The 19,749-nt window shown below is 40.5% G+C and overlaps 1 protein-coding gene across 3 annotated transcripts in view; it reads left to right on the top strand.

The window, feature by feature from the left end:
• Positions 1-18,366, top strand: part of GRM5 (glutamate metabotropic receptor 5) — a 322,075-nt gene extending 303,709 nt beyond the window's left edge. Inside the window, exons 9-11 of one of the 3 annotated variants that reach the window (XM_073336753.1) lie at positions 565-660; positions 2,326-2,487; positions 12,280-12,365. In XM_073336753.1, the coding sequence (XP_073192854.1) occupies positions 565-660; positions 2,326-2,455 (226 nt within the window). In that variant the 3' untranslated portion in view covers positions 2,456-2,487; positions 12,280-12,365. Of the gene's footprint in view, positions 1-564; positions 661-2,325; positions 2,488-12,279 lie in introns of all 3 variants that reach the window. The other 2 variants (XM_073336740.1, XM_073336744.1) reach the window with 2 other exon arrangements.
• Positions 18,367-19,749: the final 1,383 nt, after the last annotated feature.

The raw sequence follows: 19,749 nt of genomic DNA, 5'->3' as shown, positions 1-19,749 counted from the left end.
ACATTCACTCATAGTGTTAAATTGTGCTCAAGGTGTATCCAAACAGGGGTCAGTGTTCAGGCTTCACAAATGGAGAGAATGAGTTAGATGCTGCAGAGATGCAGAGCTCAGTGGTTTAGGGAGGGATATTAAGCTAGGAATGAGAACTCAGGCCTTGTCCTTTGTGACCCAGGAGCAACTAGTTAACTTCTCTTTGCTCTTTAATTTCAAATTCTCTTTCCCTTAATCTTCCATTCGGTCTGTGCATCTGATTGACCTGGTACAAGCGAAACACTAGAGAGAAAAGGCTGGTTTGGTTTTAACTCTGCAGAATAACTCCGCTCCTGCTAGAGCAAAGAAAGCGCTTGAGCTCACCTCCTGTGCACTGCTGCTTGTGTTGAGCACGGGCCTGGGGGCCTTATGCAGCTTCTCCAGCACCCCTCCGGCAGGCTGGTGCAATAGCCACCGTTGCAATAGCAGGCTTCCCGCGCGTGGCACTCTGCACAGCAGCTGTAGCACAGGGTGGCAGCCGAGCACACAAATCACTTCTTTCTGTTTGCTCCTGTTGTTGTCATGATTTGTTAGGTACAAAGGCAGGAGGCTGGCCCAGCACAAGTCGGAAATAGAGTGTTTCACCCCAAAAGGGAGTATGGGAAATGGTGGGAGAGCTACAATGAGCAGGTAAGCATACAGTGGAGTGGCCTGGGGGCCGTGTGATATGTCTGTGAGCAAGAGGAGCACCTCTGGGACAGTGCTGGCCCAGATCCTCTATCTGTAATGACTGTGCATCCCATATAGTATGTCCAAAAGAAAAAAGCTTGGCCACCCCTGGTTTACATGTTATGTTTGAGCTGAAAAAATGCACCATGCTCATTTCGGTAATCGGAACCACTTGTCATTCATGATGTTGTCATAATATGGGGCTCTTGTCAAGAGAAACTTTTGACCCCTGGCCAGCCCATTAGAAGGTAACAATAAGCAATGGTAATACAGAGTCTAGCTATCAAGTAAGCAAATTCTGAGTTCTATCTAAATGTGGGTCATACTTTATATAAGGGGTTACCTTAATAAATAGCTTCTAAAGGATTAATGAAGAGAGCTAGTTGGGAAAAAATCGATGGAACAGTTTACTGTCAGAATTGAAATGTTTCATGGGAATGTATTGATGACAACAAATTTTTTGACGGAAAAGCTTCACAATTATTCAAAATCAAAATGGAGCATGACTTAGTTGTTTAGTTTCATTTCAATGTTCTTGTTTTGTTTAATTCAGACTATTTTGCTTCATTTAGGTTTTCGCATTTCAGTACATTTCATTTTGACTTTTATATTAAATTTTACTATTATATTTCTATAATATGTTTAATATTATAAGTATATTCACTGCGAGTAATATTTTATAAGATATTATAATGTTTTGACATTAGTGAAATGAAACGTTTCAATGATTTTTTCCCCTATATTTCCCAATCAAAATGTTTCAAGATTTTTAATTTTCATCCCAAGTTGGGACAAAAGCAAATACTGAAATGTTGGAATTTCCCATGGGATGGAAATTCCATTTTCCGACCACCTCTATTAACATATGATTAATATGATCAGTGTGTTACAGGCGAGTGACATGTGTCATACATGGTTATAAGCATATCGGTAGAAGATGATTATAGATGATTATAAGCCATGATAATAAGCAACGTATTGACCTGTTAGATTCTATTGCAGTCTATAACAATTTGATTTACCACTTCTTAAAAGATGTATTTAACCCTTTATAAACAACTTAGAAATGTAACTTTAACATAATACATAACCAAAGGGGTGAACAAAATGTACCTTTGGCTTTACTGATTTTTGTACCAGAGAACCATCCTGTAATTGCAGGAAGGCATTCCAAGATGCACACAGCATGATGTTCCCCTTGTGCTTAACAACGCTCACTCAAGCGCACAAGGCATGTGATTATAACAATGCATGCTCTGGGGATCCTGGCTGCTTAAATAACGTCAGCACCATTCATTCACATGTGGTTGTTCAAAATTTATCTACACCTGCTGTTTGTTTGTCAACCTGTCTGTGTTCTGCACTCTGTTCTTTGGGGGTATTTTTAACTTCCATTTCCTGCAATTAGATTTGTTTTTTCCAGTTAGAGTCACTGAATAAGAGAGAACTGAAGAGGAAACAAGTGCATGTAAATGTAAAACAGTTGTATTTCATTGTACATAGTTTAGTTCCCCTTTTTACAAATACTTTACACACATATATATATATATATATATAAATTACATGTATAAAACTATATATAAACTATATATATATAAACTCTCCCTATATTTTATATCTTCACAGTGAAGAATCTATGTGCATTCCAGAGTATAATCCATCTGAGCCAAGTAGAGATGAGAAAGAGGTTCCTGTGAAAGATGATGCCCTAATAGTCAGAAAGACTGGAAACTTTATCAGTGTAATACTTCTATAGCAAGACTGTCATTCATAAGACCTACTCAAACAGTTAAGAATATTTGTTGTTTAACAGATATTAGATTTGTATTTTATGGCGGTGTTTTGTTGTCTCCAGCCATAGTAGCCCAAGCTGTGGTTCTGTCAGCTCCCAGAAGCTAACTAGAGCTGGAACTGAATAGGATGGGAGACTTCCAAAGAAACCGTAGGTGCTGCAGAAAGCAGTGTAGGTGATGTTCTTCCTTTCCAGTAAGTATCAAACCCATATTTAGAGGCACAGGGATGCTTGAAGTCTTGAGGAAACATAGCAACAAGGCTTTGATTATTTTTGGATGATTAAAATACCCCATCAGATTTTTTTTTCACGACTGTAGGGGGTACTGACCAAATTATAGTTATGTCTTTTGGGTTTAAATTACACATTACACACGTCGTTTCAATTACACATTATTCACTTCTAAAAATTCTTGTGCAGTATTGCTACCGTATTCCAAACTAGATGTGGGTACAATTCTGAGGTGGATGAATTATCCTTATATTGGCATCCTATAGTAGGGGTTGGGCTTCTTCAAGATGGAAAGCGCTATATAAATGTTAGAATGTTAGCAGTTATTATTTTTGTGTTACTGTATGCAAGTTACGCTATATGTAAGGGGAGTTAATCTGTTCTGAATCACATACAAGCATCTTTCACCTACATCACATAAACATCAGCTATGAAATGGAATGTTTTATGAGGCTGTCAAAAAGTAGGCGTCTCGGTAGCATTGCTATGATTTAGAATTTAAATTACTGTCTTAATTAAATGAAACAAATAAGAAGCTGATTAATAATTCACAAGTGATTTTTCCAATGATGACATAAATGTCTCTGCAATAATATATCAGTCAAGCCATACACCCTACATTACTTCCATGCTAGATACTCTGTGCAGACTGGAAATAATCAGACTGGAAAAATTCAAGACGAGTCTAGAGACTAAAAACAAAATCCAGATAGTGCTAAATCTTTCTCCCTGTTCTGCATGATGTGTGTGTGTGATTCTCATTGTAGAGAGATGAAATGGACTTTCTCCACTTTTACTCCAAAAGATATTATAAGTGGTGTAATGTAAGGCCCATTAAAATCAAAGGAGAGACGGCCACCAATTTCCATGGGCTTTTTATCAGGCCTCAGCTAAGCAGGGATGAAGAACTGTAAAGAATACCTAGCTACTGTAGGAAGTGGAGCTGATGGTTCGATAGGTGGAACTCTTCTCTCTCTGAATCATACTGACTCGAGGTGATAGAGCATTGTGATGCTGCAAGTGCCATATTTCAGACAGAAAATAAAACACAGGTCCTGACCACTTGTGTTAATGAGCAGCCTCAGGGTGGCCTCTGTAAGTGAAGAAAAATGTTAACTCTGGGGTCCTGACCAATTTCCAGCTTGGGTAATTATATTAGTCCTACTAGAAATCACCCAGTAGTTTCAGTTAGATACCATATACTTCACTTCCTGTCCTAAACAGCTATGTATTGTTAAAACAGCTGCTGTGATTTGCCTCTGTGGTTTGTATATCTATTTATAATTTGCTTTGGGTTCCTTTGGAATGAAAATTGCTCTGTCAATGTTGGCTGAGATTTTCAAATCTGTTAAGTTATTTGGATACCCAGTTTCCATTAAAATTAGCAGGAACTGGGTGTCCAAATCCTCCAGGCAGATATAAAAATCTCAGCCACCAGTTCTTATAGGAGGGACCCTAGAAGTGTGCAGAAGATTGTACAAGCTTGCCAGCATACTAAAGAGTCTGACACTTCCTGGGGGTACCCAGCATTGTGAGGCATCTTACTACCACCTGCCCTGAGGGTGAGGGAACCTTATCTGTGGCTGCTGTGGTTGGTTCCCCAACTCCACCAGCCTTTGGCAACAGAAGCACTGCCTTCCAGGCCTCCACAGGCCCTGCATTCTCTGTTCAGGTCAGTGATAGGTCCTCTCCAACCATCCCTCCGGAACAGCCAGGTCCTGTTCCTCTGCACACTCTCAGAATTCACAGATCCGCTACACACCCACCTATCAGTTACACCTCAGTATCACTACTCCGCTCAACTTCATTTATCTAAGAGCTGTTACAGTACATACAAGAAGAGGTTTATTTAACAAGAATAGAGACTTGAGAAGAAGCAAGTAGAAATAATGGTAACAAATAGTTACATATAAAATAAAATCATAATGTACTTTCTGGAGCCTAAACGGAACTAACCAGATATTTCCCTGGGCTAATGAAGTTTAGCTGACCCAAAGTTTTTACCGTGGTTTTCAACCAGGCAGGCTGTGACCCTTCTTTCATAAGACAGAACAGGCTGGCAGTTCGTCTCCTCAGTGAAGGATAATTGGATGTCCCTTTGCAGTCTTAGGTATAGTTCCAGCGATCCATTGTCTTGTAAACAGGGCTTCCTCCTGCTGGTTTATTTCTTTCTGTAACTTCCCCCTCTGTAAAAATTTCACAATCCCTTCCTTAGCATTTTGCTCAGATGGTATATCGGCACCTATTGTGAACCATACGATACTCAATTTACATGTAGCCAGAAAGATAGATAAACATCTCTTGCCTGTTTCTAGCCCCAAGTTGTTGGCCTTGAGAATATATTTTTCCCATATAGATACATAACTCCTTACATGTTATCTGTAAATACATGTTGCAATGATTATGACGACCAGTGTGACCCAGGCTTACAACAGAGACCTTACACGGTGCTCTTTGGTGAATTAGTGTATAGATACCAGACCCAGGGTATCTCTGCTATGGTGTCTCTTCCACGAGGTCCCTGGGTCTTGAGGAATAATATGAACAAAGTTCCTTGTTCAGTGTTAGAGGAAAGCAACTCTTTTTTATTCTTTGCCATTTTATTCTTTGCCATCACGTGACAGATCTGCAGTCAAAGTGCAATGGGTGCACAGCTCCCCCAGGAACACAGGCTAGGACAAAATGGATGCTTGCTCTGTGTGATTCAGTGTTTATTTCCAGTCTGATTTGTTTGGTTACCTCTTATCTCTACAAAGCACACAGCATAGGAGTCTTTTAAGCTGTGTGGCTTGATGGATACGTCACTAGTGAGCTACTTATGCACAGTGGAATTACAGTGCCACTGGGGGAAATAATGACATGCCTATTTATTCACTTTATTTGCTGTGTTTAATAAAGCTGGTCATTAAAATGCTAACCAGCCTAGATAGGATGTGTCTTTACACTTGCCACCACTGCTCTCCTGCTGATTGTTCAGAGGCAGCTGGAGCTGTCAATCAGGTTGAGCCCAGGAGTCCTGCCCACTAGTATCTTGCCAGAAATGTCTGCCTTTGCGGAGGTGGATAGATTGCTCCATTCAGACCTCTCCACTACTTCAGCCGTGAAACACATTGTTCTTCCATCCTATTTTCCTTCCGTTGCTTTCCTCTTCCTCTTCTGCTACTCCCCCAATTACTGCTCTCTCCTTCTCCGCAGCTGGGGAAGCTCAGTGGGTGGGCAGCTGCAAATTGCAGCTGTGGCAGGGGACCACCCAGGTTCCAGGTACAGGGGCTCTCTTTTCCCCTCAGCTTCAGGCCCAGCCTGTGTCTTCAGCTCGCAGGTCCCACAGGCTGTTGGAATTTGATGAGGGGGACTCTACAGAACCGCCTCCTCAAAGCAGCACTCAGCAGGCAGCAGCAGCTGAAGAGAACAGGAGGCCTGGCACTGAGACAAAATGCACTCAGTCCAAGACTGATCCCAACAGCAGCTCAGCTGACGCAAAGTAAGATCACCAGCAGTAAAACCAGGCTCATCCACCTGCCAACGAGCACACACGATTAAGGAGGGCAGGTGAGTAATGCCAGTAGAGGACGTCAGAGGTGCTCCTCCTCTTTCCTGTGCCCCATGACCTCTCCCTCCTCAGAGGTACTGTTTTGAATATGGCTGTAACACACACAAGCAGGCCTGATCCCTACACTTCAGGGAACCCTGCTCAAAAGTGTGGTTTGAGCCTCGCTAAAAAAAGTAAAGGGAGCCTTAAAAGAGGCATATCAAATGAGCAGTGAAAGGGCTTACCTGCTTACTCCCACTGTACGACTTGTGTGGGTCTTCCTTCAAAAGTGATCCCGAGCATTCCAACGCTTCATTCAATCTAAGGAGGGGAAAAAAAAGAATTTCCTCATCTCTTCTTCCCCTGGACTTCCACACTTTGTTGGGAAGACCTTTGCCTTAGAGAAGAGGGACTCCTTGAGTCTGATTCAGAGAAATATAAAGCAGGATCCAGGGCACATTTCTGCCCAACCCTGTATAATAGAGTAATTCAGATCAAGAGTAAAGCTTATAGATAGCAACCCACCAAAGCCATCCACACCGAAACTCCAAAGGAATATAGAAGCATCAGCTTTACAGTGCAAATGGCCAGGCTTCCTTTGGTTGTCCACCAAGTTGAGGGAAATGGATATTGCTGGCAGTGCCGTTTTCTAAGCGATCAAGTGGACAGAAAGGTTGAGATGACATTCTCGAGAAACTGTACATTCTTTATAGGCTCACTGAGGCTGTCCTTATAAGCCACTTAGTTCACCCAAGTGTTTGTTGCATTGTGCAAGAAGTTGGATGGTTTGCAGTCTTCGAAGGATAAAGGAACTTGGGCCATTTCAAAAAAATTTCTATCAACCTGAAATTGCCAGTTGCCCAAGTGACCAGTGCCAGGACACACACACAAAGCTCCAGTCAGGGAAAGTCAATTACTAGATAAAGTAGCTAATATTATTCAGCACTTTTTCAGAGAGAATGATTATTTAGAGAGGTCTTCAAAAAGGTGGCGGCAGAGAACTCTGAGAAGGGATGCTTGTTATCAGTTTTCTTTGCATTTGAAGAATCCTTCTTGGCAGAAGGGTGGAGGGGCCTCTGATTAAACAGATAGAGTAAGACAATGCCCTAACTACATTAGTTGCATAAAACAATATGATTATTTCTGTTCAAGTCTGTATGTGGGCACAGTAGGCTAGGAATAGAAATGGCTAAAGTCAGTTTAGGTGCCAACCTTAGCTAATTGAGTTTTCTCCAGAAACAAGACCACCCACACCTACACTTGCACTAAAATAGCTAAATCAGTTTTAACTGAGACCTTTTCATTTCCATGAAAGTTTGTGTGCAGACCACGACTTTGTCAAGACTTGGATAAGAAATCCAGAATAACACCACTGAAATCGGCAACATAATTTCGGATTTTCAACGGTGTAACTGGGGACTGAATCTGGTCTGTACAGTTTTAGGCAGCATTTAAAAATATAGTTTCATTTTATTCTGCTTTCAAGAAATGTATAGTTTTAAATGTGTAGCTCTCTGTTTTAGGTTGTCTCATAAACATGGAATTCCATGGGTTTTATGTATAGTTACATACTGTAGCCAACAGATGTTAGTAAGAAAATAAATGACTTATTTTCAGCTTGCACTGGTGTACAATATATTACCCACTGTTAATAAGAGAGGAAGACAGTATATTCACATAGTACAACTAAGAGCATTTCACCAAATTATTTATATCAAGCTCAAGTAATCCATGGGAATGACAATCTTGCTATAAAGTTAATAGAGAGTTTCCAGTTTATGTGACTTTCAGTATGTTTCCTTCTCGTTTATCCCCTCCGCAAAGCACAGTCACTGCCTTCATGCTTCCTTTGCTAATTCTATAATGGCATCTGACTAAAGAGCATTACACATTCTTTTAGATATCTAGAAACACAAGGAGCAAAACAATGCAGAATTTTGGTTACATCAACAAAAACAAAGGGCAAAATAATATTTGCTAAATTAGTAAAGAGAAAAGGTAGAGGGGAAAACATTCATTTGTGTTGGCTTCATTTCTGTTTTTTTTTTCCTTTCTTGAAGACATTGGTTTACTATTCATAAATTAAAAAATATTGAAAGCCCAGTTAGAAGATTAGAAAATAAAGAGTGGAAGAGAATAAGGAATGTACACAAGCTATTGTTCTACCAGAATATGTGGACACTTGTAGAGGGAAGATGTGAATGTTAGGGACTTCAAAGGCCGCATTTAAAGCCTTAAATTTCTTGTACATGTTAGGTCACTGTAAGCCAAACTGGCTGAGAATAAAATTTTTTAGGTGACAGGTTTTGAGGAGATCTTCCAGTACATAAAACTGAAGTTAGCCACCTTGTAAAAAAGAAATAAAAAACACAAAAATGTTTCACCACTAAAGACCTTTCTTTGAAAAAAAAAAGGGGGGGGCCCAATTTGTATTGTGTGTTGTATGTTTGGCACTGTCTTGAAGTTTGCATCCCTGGATTATAATCAATGACCCATCCAGCGAAGAACAGCATAACCAAAAGATTTGCACGACAGAGTAGCATATTAATATATATTCTGTACTCCACAAGACATTTTGGCATTCATTTGGAAGCTGAAAAGAGTAAATATACTGTCCCCATGAGAGAAACTGAGAGGAAGCAAAGTTTCTTGGTAAGAAGAATCCCTGATCCAGAATATCACTGACCAAAAGGTTCCCATCACTCAACAGAACATGGCATAGTCCAGCCCAATAAATATAAACAACTGTTTGTGATATTCCATTAGCAGACATCATGGTCTATGTTGTCCGTGTTTATCTATTTATTTCTCTATAAAGCATGCACTTTGTGGTGTGATTTAGTTAACTTGGCACTATGTAGTTGGAGTAGGAATTGAAAAGGTGATACTTTAATCAATCCTTCCCCTCCACTCCCCAATCCAAGGTGCAGCCCTACCAAACATCACACAGCCCTCAAAAGATAAGATCAAATTACTTTTACAGAGAGATTAGCAAGATCAGTTCTTCTTATGACATTATTAACACTGCATTAGGTGATAGAATAGGAATTAGGAGCAGCAGGATATAACAGAGAAGCTGGATGCCTGAAATTAATGTTCTAATTATTGCTGAATGTACTGTTGTTGACTTTTCATGTCTGGGCTTTTTTTTTTAATGGATACATTGCTATTCACTTGGTGCATGCTAAATTCAGCTGGTTATAACAAGGGACTTGAAATAGTTAAGGGCCAACCCATTCAGTCATTCCTGAGGAAAATTCCATAAGTAGCCAATGTTCCTTTTTTTAGCCACAGATGCAGCTAGGTTGAGCCCTTACCTCTAATGCTGTGTGAGGGGCAGTGCACAGCTGCATCCATCAGGCTGGCCCACAGAAGGAATTGGAACACAAGGGAGTCACAGCTGCTCCATGAAAGAGTTAATTTACTGCTGAGGCTCTCCCAGGTGAAAATTACTTCTCCCAGTTTCTCTCCTCCTCATGCTGGCTCAGCTCTTCACTCCCACCCCCACCCCTCTCATTCAAGACTGTCTGCTTCTCTACTAACTGGTCACAGAGGTGCAGGGCTCAAGAAGTCTACTTGCACCTGGTACAAGTACAGTAACCCAAGAGGCCATGCAGGTAGATGTGGGGGGGGGGGGATATTACTCCTATTGCTTTCTCTTTATGTCCCTTCACAACCACATAGGGCTGGTCCGGCATCTGGCTGTTAGTGAATAGGAATCATGTCAGGCCCTTTGGCTTAAAGGAGCAGGCGCTAGTTATGAATCAGAATGACAGAACAGTGAAGAGTAGAATGGATCAAAGCTAAGGATAAGAATGGGCTGTTTCTTCTTGCCCTGTTTAAGGGGCCGCACATTGGTGTGTCATCCCTGGCGCAGCAGAGGGATGGAACAATACATTAGGTAAACATGAGTCCTTCCCTGTTCCCTCCTTCCTTCAAGGGGCTAGTGATTTGCTGCTGATCTATTCTAGTCGCACATTACTAGCCTCCTGCCCCCGCCCCATGGAAGCACAGCTCTTCTGGCTTGCGTGCGGAGGGTGGTGGAGGAGAGAACCAAAGCTCCACTCACTCCCCACCCGCTTGCTAGGAACTGGGGACCTGTAGGTGCACAGCATCCACTTCCTTGTGCAGGCCTGATGTCCAGTGAGCTGTGTAGGAGTGCAAAGAGGGCTTGCAGGAGTGGAAATGGAGTATAATTCCCCCTTATGCAGTTATGCACCCACACAGGTTATCGGACAGCCTAGCCTTAATTTGCTTCCAAACAGCTAATACCCTAGAGGTTTAGGTTGTGTTCATCTGTTAGAGTTTGTTTGTAAAAAAAAAAAAAAAAAAAAAGGTGTCACAGTGTGTCATGTTACATGATCGACTGTATCTCCATATATCGTAACCATAGATATGAATCGACCAGAAGGAGTTCTTTTGTTCACACTCCCTGGGAGGTTTTTAGATCCCTGGAAGAGACAGTGAATCAATAGCAACTCCCTGCAAACTGCAAGCACCCTATGAAGCTCTATACAAAATTCCCATTGTTCTAGTACTGCAAACTATTTCATAACAAACTAAAAAGTTGAAGTGTAGTCACTTCCAGCTTTAATACACCTTGTTTAAGATAATTTGTTCTAGCACAACCAGGATCTCAAATTTGCTTGTCTTTCCAAAACTATTAATGGTTGTTGCAAATATTTTGGAAGCCAAAATAACTTGTTAAAAAATCCGTTATTTTGTATATAAATCATGCCTGTATGTAATTTTGTATGTATGGACCTATGTTTTTATTGTGGACATCATTTCTTAGTCACATTCTGTTTTTCTGGAGAAATATTACCACTGCTCATGGTCTTTTTTTAATCCTAAGAGCCACAGGTGAATGTATGGGAGTTTTATGGGCATGCCCAGGCACACGCCCATGGCCAATCTGACAGAGGGGGGAAGAGGTGAAAGGAGCAGTTGCGTACTGTGTGTGAGAGAGATCTGGAACCTGCTCACTCTTATAGGGGGATGTACTGGTGCTGGGGAGGCTCTGAGCAAACAGTAAGGGGAGATGTCTCTATGATGAGGGCCTGAAAGGAGATCAGTTTTGGAGGAGGGGAAAGCAAGATGTTGCCACTGTTCTCACTGTCTGAAAACTCATCCTGCCATTGGGCCAGAAAAATGGCCCTTGTACAGTTTGTGGGTCACTTACTTCCCTCAAGGACAATCTCCTGCTCTGAGCTGACCTGCAATTAAAAATCCTGGGTGCATTAACTGAGTGACATACCTGACCCAAGCCTGAAAATGAAAACTGCCCACCAGTCTCAGTCTCCTGCTAATGTCACTGCTTTGATGTCTCCAGAGCGGATGCATCATGATCCATTTGTGAGTTTTGTTCTGAGACCGAGGTGAGCTGTAAGGGAAAATTGCCACACTATTATTACACAAATGTCTATAAGACAAGTATCAGGGCCAGGCTGGCACAACTTCATTTCTCCTGTTCTTCAGTGATGTTTACAAGGCAAGAGACCAGTTGTTATTTTCAGCCTCTGCTCAGACAAGCTGGACAGGTAATGCCACTGGGATTTTTAAATACAAGTCAGCAGCTTCTCCAGAAAGCAGTATATAATCAAATTTCACTTGACCAGGCCAGATTGTGGCTGCCCTAACTTGCCAAGCAGTATGATCTTGTTTTCCTAGCCTGGGATTACCTGAGATTAATACACTGAAGAGTCACTTTGTACCCCTAATACGAAAGAAGTAATGAGAATTTATTTGTTGTGGGAAGTTAATTCACCAAGTTATTGTAATCATTGCAAGATGAGCATCCTCGTAGCAGGTTGCCACTTGTAACCTCTGCTTAACTGGTGCATGCATCAGTGCTTGTTCTTTTTCGTAGCAGAATATATTGTTTTTACCATCAGCTTTACAACGCGTCTGACGTATACGTGCCAGAATGTCAGCTGTCCCTGTTCGTGATTTAACGAGCTAGTTAAAGTGAGTCATTACAATTAAAAGCTAAATGTAAGCCAGCATCTTCTCTCATTTTCATTCGCAGCTCTAATGGAAAATCGGTCACATGGGCCCAGAATGAGAAGAGCCGCAGCAGGGGAGCACACCTCTGGCAAAGGCTCTCAGTCCACATCAACAAAAAGGAGAACCCTAATCAAACCGCCGTGATCAAGCCCTTTTCGAAGAGCACAGATAGTAGCCGACACAGCAGCAGTGCCACATTTCCAGAGACCAGTGCCAAAATGCTTTATGATGTCTCAGAAGCAGAGGAGCAATACCCAGCTCAGTTCCAGCCACAGACCCCCTCGCCTATCAGCACGGTGAGCCACAGGACTGCCTCCATTAGCCGAACAGATGATGATGTCCCCATATCCCAGACAGAACGTACCCAGCGAAGCAGTTCCTCCCAAGGCTCTCTGATGGAGCAAATCAGCAGTGTGGTCACACGCTTCACAGCCAACATCAGCGAGCTGAACTCTATGATGCTTTCAACAGCCACACCGGGGGCAATGGTGGCCACTCCTCTCTGCTCTTCCTACCTGATCCCAAGAGAGATCCAGCTTCCTACAACAATGACCACTTTTGCAGAGATCCAGCCGCTCCCTGCCATTGAAGTCAATGGTGCATCGCAGTCTGCTAGGAAACCTTCATGTGGCAGCATCAAAGAAGGTACTTCGGAGGCACCAGCGGTGAAGCAAGATCTTGAGGAGTTGGTGGCTTTAACTCCTCCCTCACCTTTTAGAGACTCCATTGATTCTGGGAGCACATCTCCCGGCTCTCCAGTGTCAGAATCAGCGCTTTGTATCCCATCCTCCCCGAAGTATGACAAGCTTATCATAAGAGATTACTCTCAAAGTTCTTCTTCATTGTGAATGTAGTTCAAGACACCATTGGATCTCGACAGCTACAAGCAGATAGAGCGGGGACAGCCAAGCCTTCAAGATCTCCAGTGTTTACACAGATACAGTGATAGGCATTGGGTCATCATGTAAAGAACGGAGGGGGCAATAGAGAATTATTCGATAAATGGAAACATCGGATTAATTATGCTGTGTTAAAGAAACAAAACTTTGAGCAGATTTTCGTGGCCTTACAAAACATGGGCTTTTAAGAAACACTGCATCTATTTTTGAGGGCTTATAAGGAGTCTGTTAAATCAGTTACATACCAAGTGCTTTGCTTTAGTATAACAATGAACTGTGTGTACAATATATGAAAAAAGTAGACTGTAAGCGACTGTACAATGTTTTCTTTATTTACTCCGATTCCTTACCCAGAAGTGAACCTTGATCTATTATCAAGAATAGAAGACCAAACATTGAATGTACATTTTCTAACAGACTCAAAACCTGGCACCAATGTGTCAGGCTCTTTTTTTTTTCTAGGAAGATCTCAAAAAGCAGTAACGTATGCTTCATAACGACCAAACTCTTGCTGAAGCGTATCATGCTGGTGATATGCTACGTGTAGATAACAATAAACTGCGGCTTTGCAATGTGTGACTGCAATATGGAGGGCTTTACAAGTGACTTCTCAACCTACAGATTTGTTTATGAAATTCTCTTCTATAAGTATTAAAAGTTCAATTTATTCACATTGGATACACCTTCATAGCAACAAAATGTGAGGATGATTTCCTGACTCTTTCACCACGTTGCCAGCCAATGATGGAGTAGCAAAAAAATATTTTCTGGAGTACTGTTTTGTAATTCCCTTATCAGGACAAGTGTTGAGGAGAATATTCTGTTTCTAGCAGTATTATTGAGCTATAGCATAGCTGCATTCCCTTGTGAAATTAACACATTTTTATGGTCATTCTTATGGTAATATTGCCAGTTAAAATACCATGCTTATACAGGCTCCCATATCCTTTGCTTTTAAGGAACAGGTAAACACTCTATGGGTTTTCTCAGTTTTTATAAAGGTAGAATACTGAGAAAGCAGTCTGGATTATAATGAAGGAATACTATCAATGGAAGGATTGTCATGATCATAATTCATTTATGAAAAAACCCCTGTGGCTTAGAGGTGGTTTAGCTACTCTTCAATAAGCAACGATTTTAACTCTAGTTAACTGCAGATGCATTGCAGCTATGAACTGTGACAAAAGAAGATTTTCAAAGCAATACAGAGTATATGTTCAAACAAGGGGGACCTAATGAAATACAAACTAACAGAGTCTTTCTTTGTTTCTTAGCAGCTCATAGAAGAGGCGAGGGAATTATTGACATTTTTTTTCCTGTATCAAAATATTTACTAGTACAGTTTAGTACACTTCATGCTGTCATGGCATTTTTAAATACATGCAGGAAGAGATTTAAAATTTGAATAGAAGCAACATAATTTTTGATAGCTATGTGTAAACAATGCCCAGTATAATTTGCTTTCTCCCTTCCCTCCCCCAATGACACAGCTATCCTCAGGTGCCAAAATTTTGTGGTTTTTTTTCTTATAAATAAGGATAGTATGAAGCGGTGGGTGATTTACTGTAATTCAAAGTAAAGTTGATGCAGCCTTATATATAGAAGATAGCCTTATGGAAGGGAGCCTCGGAATAAGGCTGCCGTGTATTATTTTTTAAACTCACTAATCTTATTTCTTTGCAGCTCTGCAAATACTTTTCAATCAAATTGTTTTTTTTTCAGGCATTTTAAAACAGAAAAATTTCATATGATTAAAAAGTGAAAGCACATTTGTTCATTTCAGCAAAGAGTATTACTATTCTATTGTTAAGTTAGCTCTGCCATGATTTTATACCATACATCCCAATTCTCCATTCAATTAATTTTTTTAACAAAATATCTGAATGATACAACTATAAAATAACACCCTCCCCTAAACCTGATCCAGTACATTTTGCTCAAGGAATAGTAATTCTTTATTTAATTAACTGCCTGTGTCTTATGAGACACAGACCTTTTAACTTTTCTTGGTCCATCTGGAAAAATGGGCATTTCAAATCAGGAACACAATATATATGTTCTTAGTAGGGACTCTAAACCTCTATGAAACTATCTGAAATATTGTACATGGAAAATTTGCAAGGTACTGTATATGTTTTCCTTTAACACAGAGCTGCTTTCATTCGTGGATAGTTTAGGTGGGTGGTTTTCAAAGGGACTGTATTATTATATTATATATTAAGTGCCCCTCCCTCCTTTCCCCTCCCCTCTTCTCACTTTTTTCCCTCCCCATACCCCGCCACTCCTTAAACAAATGTGTCGGTTGTGTAGCCTCCTTTCTCATGCTGGCAGGTACTTACACAATTATCCCTCAATGGGATTGCTTGCATGAGTAAGTGATTACCAGCCTGAGTGAGGATTGTACAAGTGGTCCCTTAAAATGTGTTGTTAATCAATCTTCTTTAAGAAAAAAGAAGGAGTAAGAGGGGAAGGCTATCAAATCATGATACAATATAAATAATGCATTCACTGTTACACAGCTCCTAGGTCATAATTCTGAAGAATCATTCAGTCTAACTGGCCACTGTTGCTGTTCAGAGTTTGTTCATCTTTTTTATATTGCCAATAATGCATTCATCCCTCAGTTTAATGGTTGGCTACCACTTCCATCTGTTGGTTGATTAGGACCCTAACATTATACTAGCCATCTTTTAAACACTCTTTGCTTTTGTCACTAAGGATTCACTTTCCTTGTACTCCTGTTTGCTGTAGAGGAAGTTCTGCATGCTCAAGGAATTCAAGACTGGCCCTGTTGAGATAGTACTTTTCTTCTCTGTTTGACTTCCAAGACTTTGATATCTAATCAGCAATGAAGAATAGCTTGTTATTAGTACTAGGCATGGGATGGCAGAACACATTTTGTTGGGCAGGCTGGTCCTTGGATTTACTTGAATTTTATAGAGATAGGAGAAGTTTTGTGGGAATAATGAGGAGCAACACAAAGGACTTAAGCATTGGAAGAGTCAGAGGCAGCTTTATGGAACTGCAGGGTCCCAAGCAAGAGTCCAGAGGATTTGGTGGAGGAAGGGAGAGAAATTGGAGGTTCTAATAATTATTTTCCTTGCACCACTAGTGTACTAGATTCTTTACAGGGAGATGTGAAGACAAGGTTCCCACCTGGAAGACCTCACAGTATGAATAAACAATGTGCAAGTAGATGATGGGTTACCTTCCAGTTCTGCTGCTGGAAAGGAAATTGTTTACACTGCAGGGAAAACACTAACATTCTTGACAGTGAAGACACCCCCAAAACCCCACACTTGTTCTGAAGGCCAGCCCTGGGAGAGTGCAGGTCTGAGCCCTCTCTGGAAGCCATGCTTCTGAAATAAAGTGAGCAACTACAGCAGCCCAGTTACAAGCATTTGTGTAAAGTGCTAGAAAAAATGAGGCAGAACTGTATTTGAAAATTAGCTGTTTATTGTATGACTTTGGAGATGTATCCCCTCCTATTTCTCACCTAAAAATATCTAAGATACTTGGCGATTGGCCTCCTATAGATATCTTAGACCAGAGGTTCCTAGATCATGGTCCATAGAGCACTTGCTCATGGCTTCTGAAGACCTGGCTAATCACATGGTGCTGGCTCCTTCTTCTGACTTCCTGCTGTGAAACAGCATTAAGTGATAGCTAAAAATATCTTAAATACTTTCCTTAACTTACTTGGGCAGATACGCAATTGCTATGGTTGGTACAGGAATGTTTGTGATCACAAATGGGAGGGGAGGTCGTCTATGTGAGTGTGATTAGGAGGAAAGGTGATCCATGAGACAATCTCTGGATTACCATGTGGTTCACATGAAAACATTTGTGAACCTTTACCTAGAGAGCAAAAGAGACTAGATAGAGAACATAGGTGCAAATGTTGATGCCTCAGAGAAAATTATCTTTATGCTCATTACTACAGCCAGACCCCACCAGACAGAAAGAGAGAAAATAGGGGAAGATTTATCGCAAATGCCAGTTTCTGAGAGAAGTCAGATTACTGTGTTTGCGATGAGTAATTATGGCTAGATCATTATCTCAACAGACACCAGTGGAAATCCACTGAGGTCTTACTCCAGGTTTACATCAGTGTAAATGAGATCTGAGTCTAGCCATGGACAGTGAAGTGTAGACATTGACTGTTTATTCCATCAGGGGATGGTAGGAGGAAAGAGATTTCTTAAGATTTTGCTTGATCCATACACCATAAATAGTTGATTAGATTAATTCTTAAGAGAACTCTTTTAGTTCAGTGGCTAGAACCTTCCCCATGGATTTGCTTTACCATTTACCTAGCAGGTATCCCTATAGACAAATAAAATTGTGGTTGGAAATGTCAAGGGTTGTGCGGATAATTTATCCATAAGTAGGAAATGATTTATCCATAAGTCATGGCTTTACTGTTGTTTCCTGATTCCCAGAAAGAGAATTAAAACGTTTCCCCAAGAGTCATATGCTACACTCCCAGTATGTACGACACATGTTGGAACTTTGACTGAACTACCCAAGGTCACTTTTTTGCTACAGCTTATCATTACACGTAAGCTGTTGAAATCTCTGTAGTTGCCATTTACAATTTTATACTGTGAAAAGAATAAATAACTAAATAATACAGATCAGTGAAACATAAAGGTAAGTAAGAAATTCATCTCCTTGATGACTTGGCATACGTGGCTGGTTTTCTCTTGTCTGAGCAACGACAGTGCAAACTCTAAATAATAAACAGCTGAGTCACTCTGATCTGCCAAATGGGAATAAATATACTATGTATATTATATGTACTGATAGGATTCAATGGCAGCTGCTGGTGATATTTGTAATTTGACCTCTATATAGAATATAGATGTTTTAGAGAGATGGTGCCAATTCTAAAAGATTTGTGTGGGCTACAAGTGCTTGTAATTATTATTATTATTTTTATTTGTTAATAACTTATTATGAAAATCTGGTTTTAAACCTTCTGTGAGTGTTTGTCCCTTTCTTATGTTGCTGCTTATACTATTAAAACAATAGAGAATGTAAAATTATTTTGATGTGAACTGAAAAAGATTTTTCATAAAATTTAACATTTTTATCAGCTTTGGGTTTTGCGGTCTACCTGTATAAATGTAATTTATTTTAGCATTTAAAAATACATTTGATTGTTTCTCGGTTGTCTACATCATGTTATAGTTGATGTTTATGTAGAGTCAGGTACTTTTTGAACAGTATTAAAAAATCCTGTGATATGACTTAAACTTTGATTTTTTTAATAAGATGTTATTCACATGTTTTTCTGTGGATCAAGTGAGCCAGCATACTAACCGTTTGATGGTCATACAAATGCCCACATTCTGCAAAGAGCTAACCCCTCCCCACCCCATAAACACACACACACACATATGCACACCAGCGTGCATAATTCACAAGGGTGGGTGGGATTATCCCAATTATAATTAGCAATGTTGGCCCTGATCCATAGATTCATTCATAGATTTTTAAGGCCGGAACAGACCACTATGACCATCTAGACTGACCTTCTGCATAACACCAGCCATAAAATTTCACCCAGTAATTTCTCCACTGAGCCTGCATTTTGTGTCTGAGCTTGAATATATCTTTTAGAAAGACATCCAATCTTGATGTAAAGACTTCCAGTGATGGAGAATCCACCACAGATCTTGGTTCCAATGGGCAGTTACCCACATTGTTAAAAAAGTTGTGCTTTGTCTTATCTCTAGCCTGAATGTATCTAGCTTAAGCTTCCAGCCACTTGATCTTATTATGCCTTTGTCTGCTAGACTAAAGAGCCCTTTCCTCTTAGTAGTCTTCCACACTCCATTCCAAAATTCCCCTCTCCAGTGCAAATCAGGAATAATTTCACTGAGCACAGTGGAGATTGGTACCAAAACAATGTAGGCTCCCGTTCTTCTGAGCAGGGCCTAAGTGAGATGAGAATCAAGCCTATTATTTTTGGGAGAAGTTCCCATAAAGTCTATTGGAGTTTTCTCTTTGCTACTTAAGGTTGAAAGGGAGGGCATTCAATGGCACGAAGGGCATGCCTCCAACTCCCGATAAAAATCACCCAGCTGTCCTTTGTGCCTTTGTTCAGCTCAAAAAATTCAGATCTCAAAGTAAACAATTCCACTGCAGGGAGAAATTGCTTCCAGAAAAATACACTGTTACATTTTAAATTGACAGTTGTTTAAAAAAGCAGGAGAAATTTTAGCCAAGTCAGCCCCATGCAGTTGAAGGTATGCACGTTTTAAACACAATGGGTTATTTCACTGAGTTATATTTGTTTGCTCTAATGTCTGGTAGATGCACGTTCTGTGGAACACTGGCTTACTGTCCTCTTGGCAAAAGAAAACCTACCTCCTTCTGATGGCAATCTCCTACTAACAGCTTTTCTGCTCCTGATTTGACACTAGTATTAACCAGGTGCCCCACTAGAGAGGCTAGTAAATGACTTCACTAACTTGAATCCTGTAGTTATTCTAATCATAACAATATCAGAGTTCACCGCCCTTACATGGAGCTCATAGAAATATTGTGTGGCACCACAAGGGAGTAAGAGGGTGCAAAGTGCACTA

Source organism: Lepidochelys kempii, chromosome 1 (assembly GCF_965140265.1).
Source record: "Lepidochelys kempii isolate rLepKem1 chromosome 1, rLepKem1.hap2, whole genome shotgun sequence".
NCBI classification, from domain to species: Eukaryota; Metazoa; Chordata; order Testudines; family Cheloniidae; genus Lepidochelys; species Lepidochelys kempii.
This window is presented reverse-complemented; position numbering and strand designations above follow the sequence as displayed.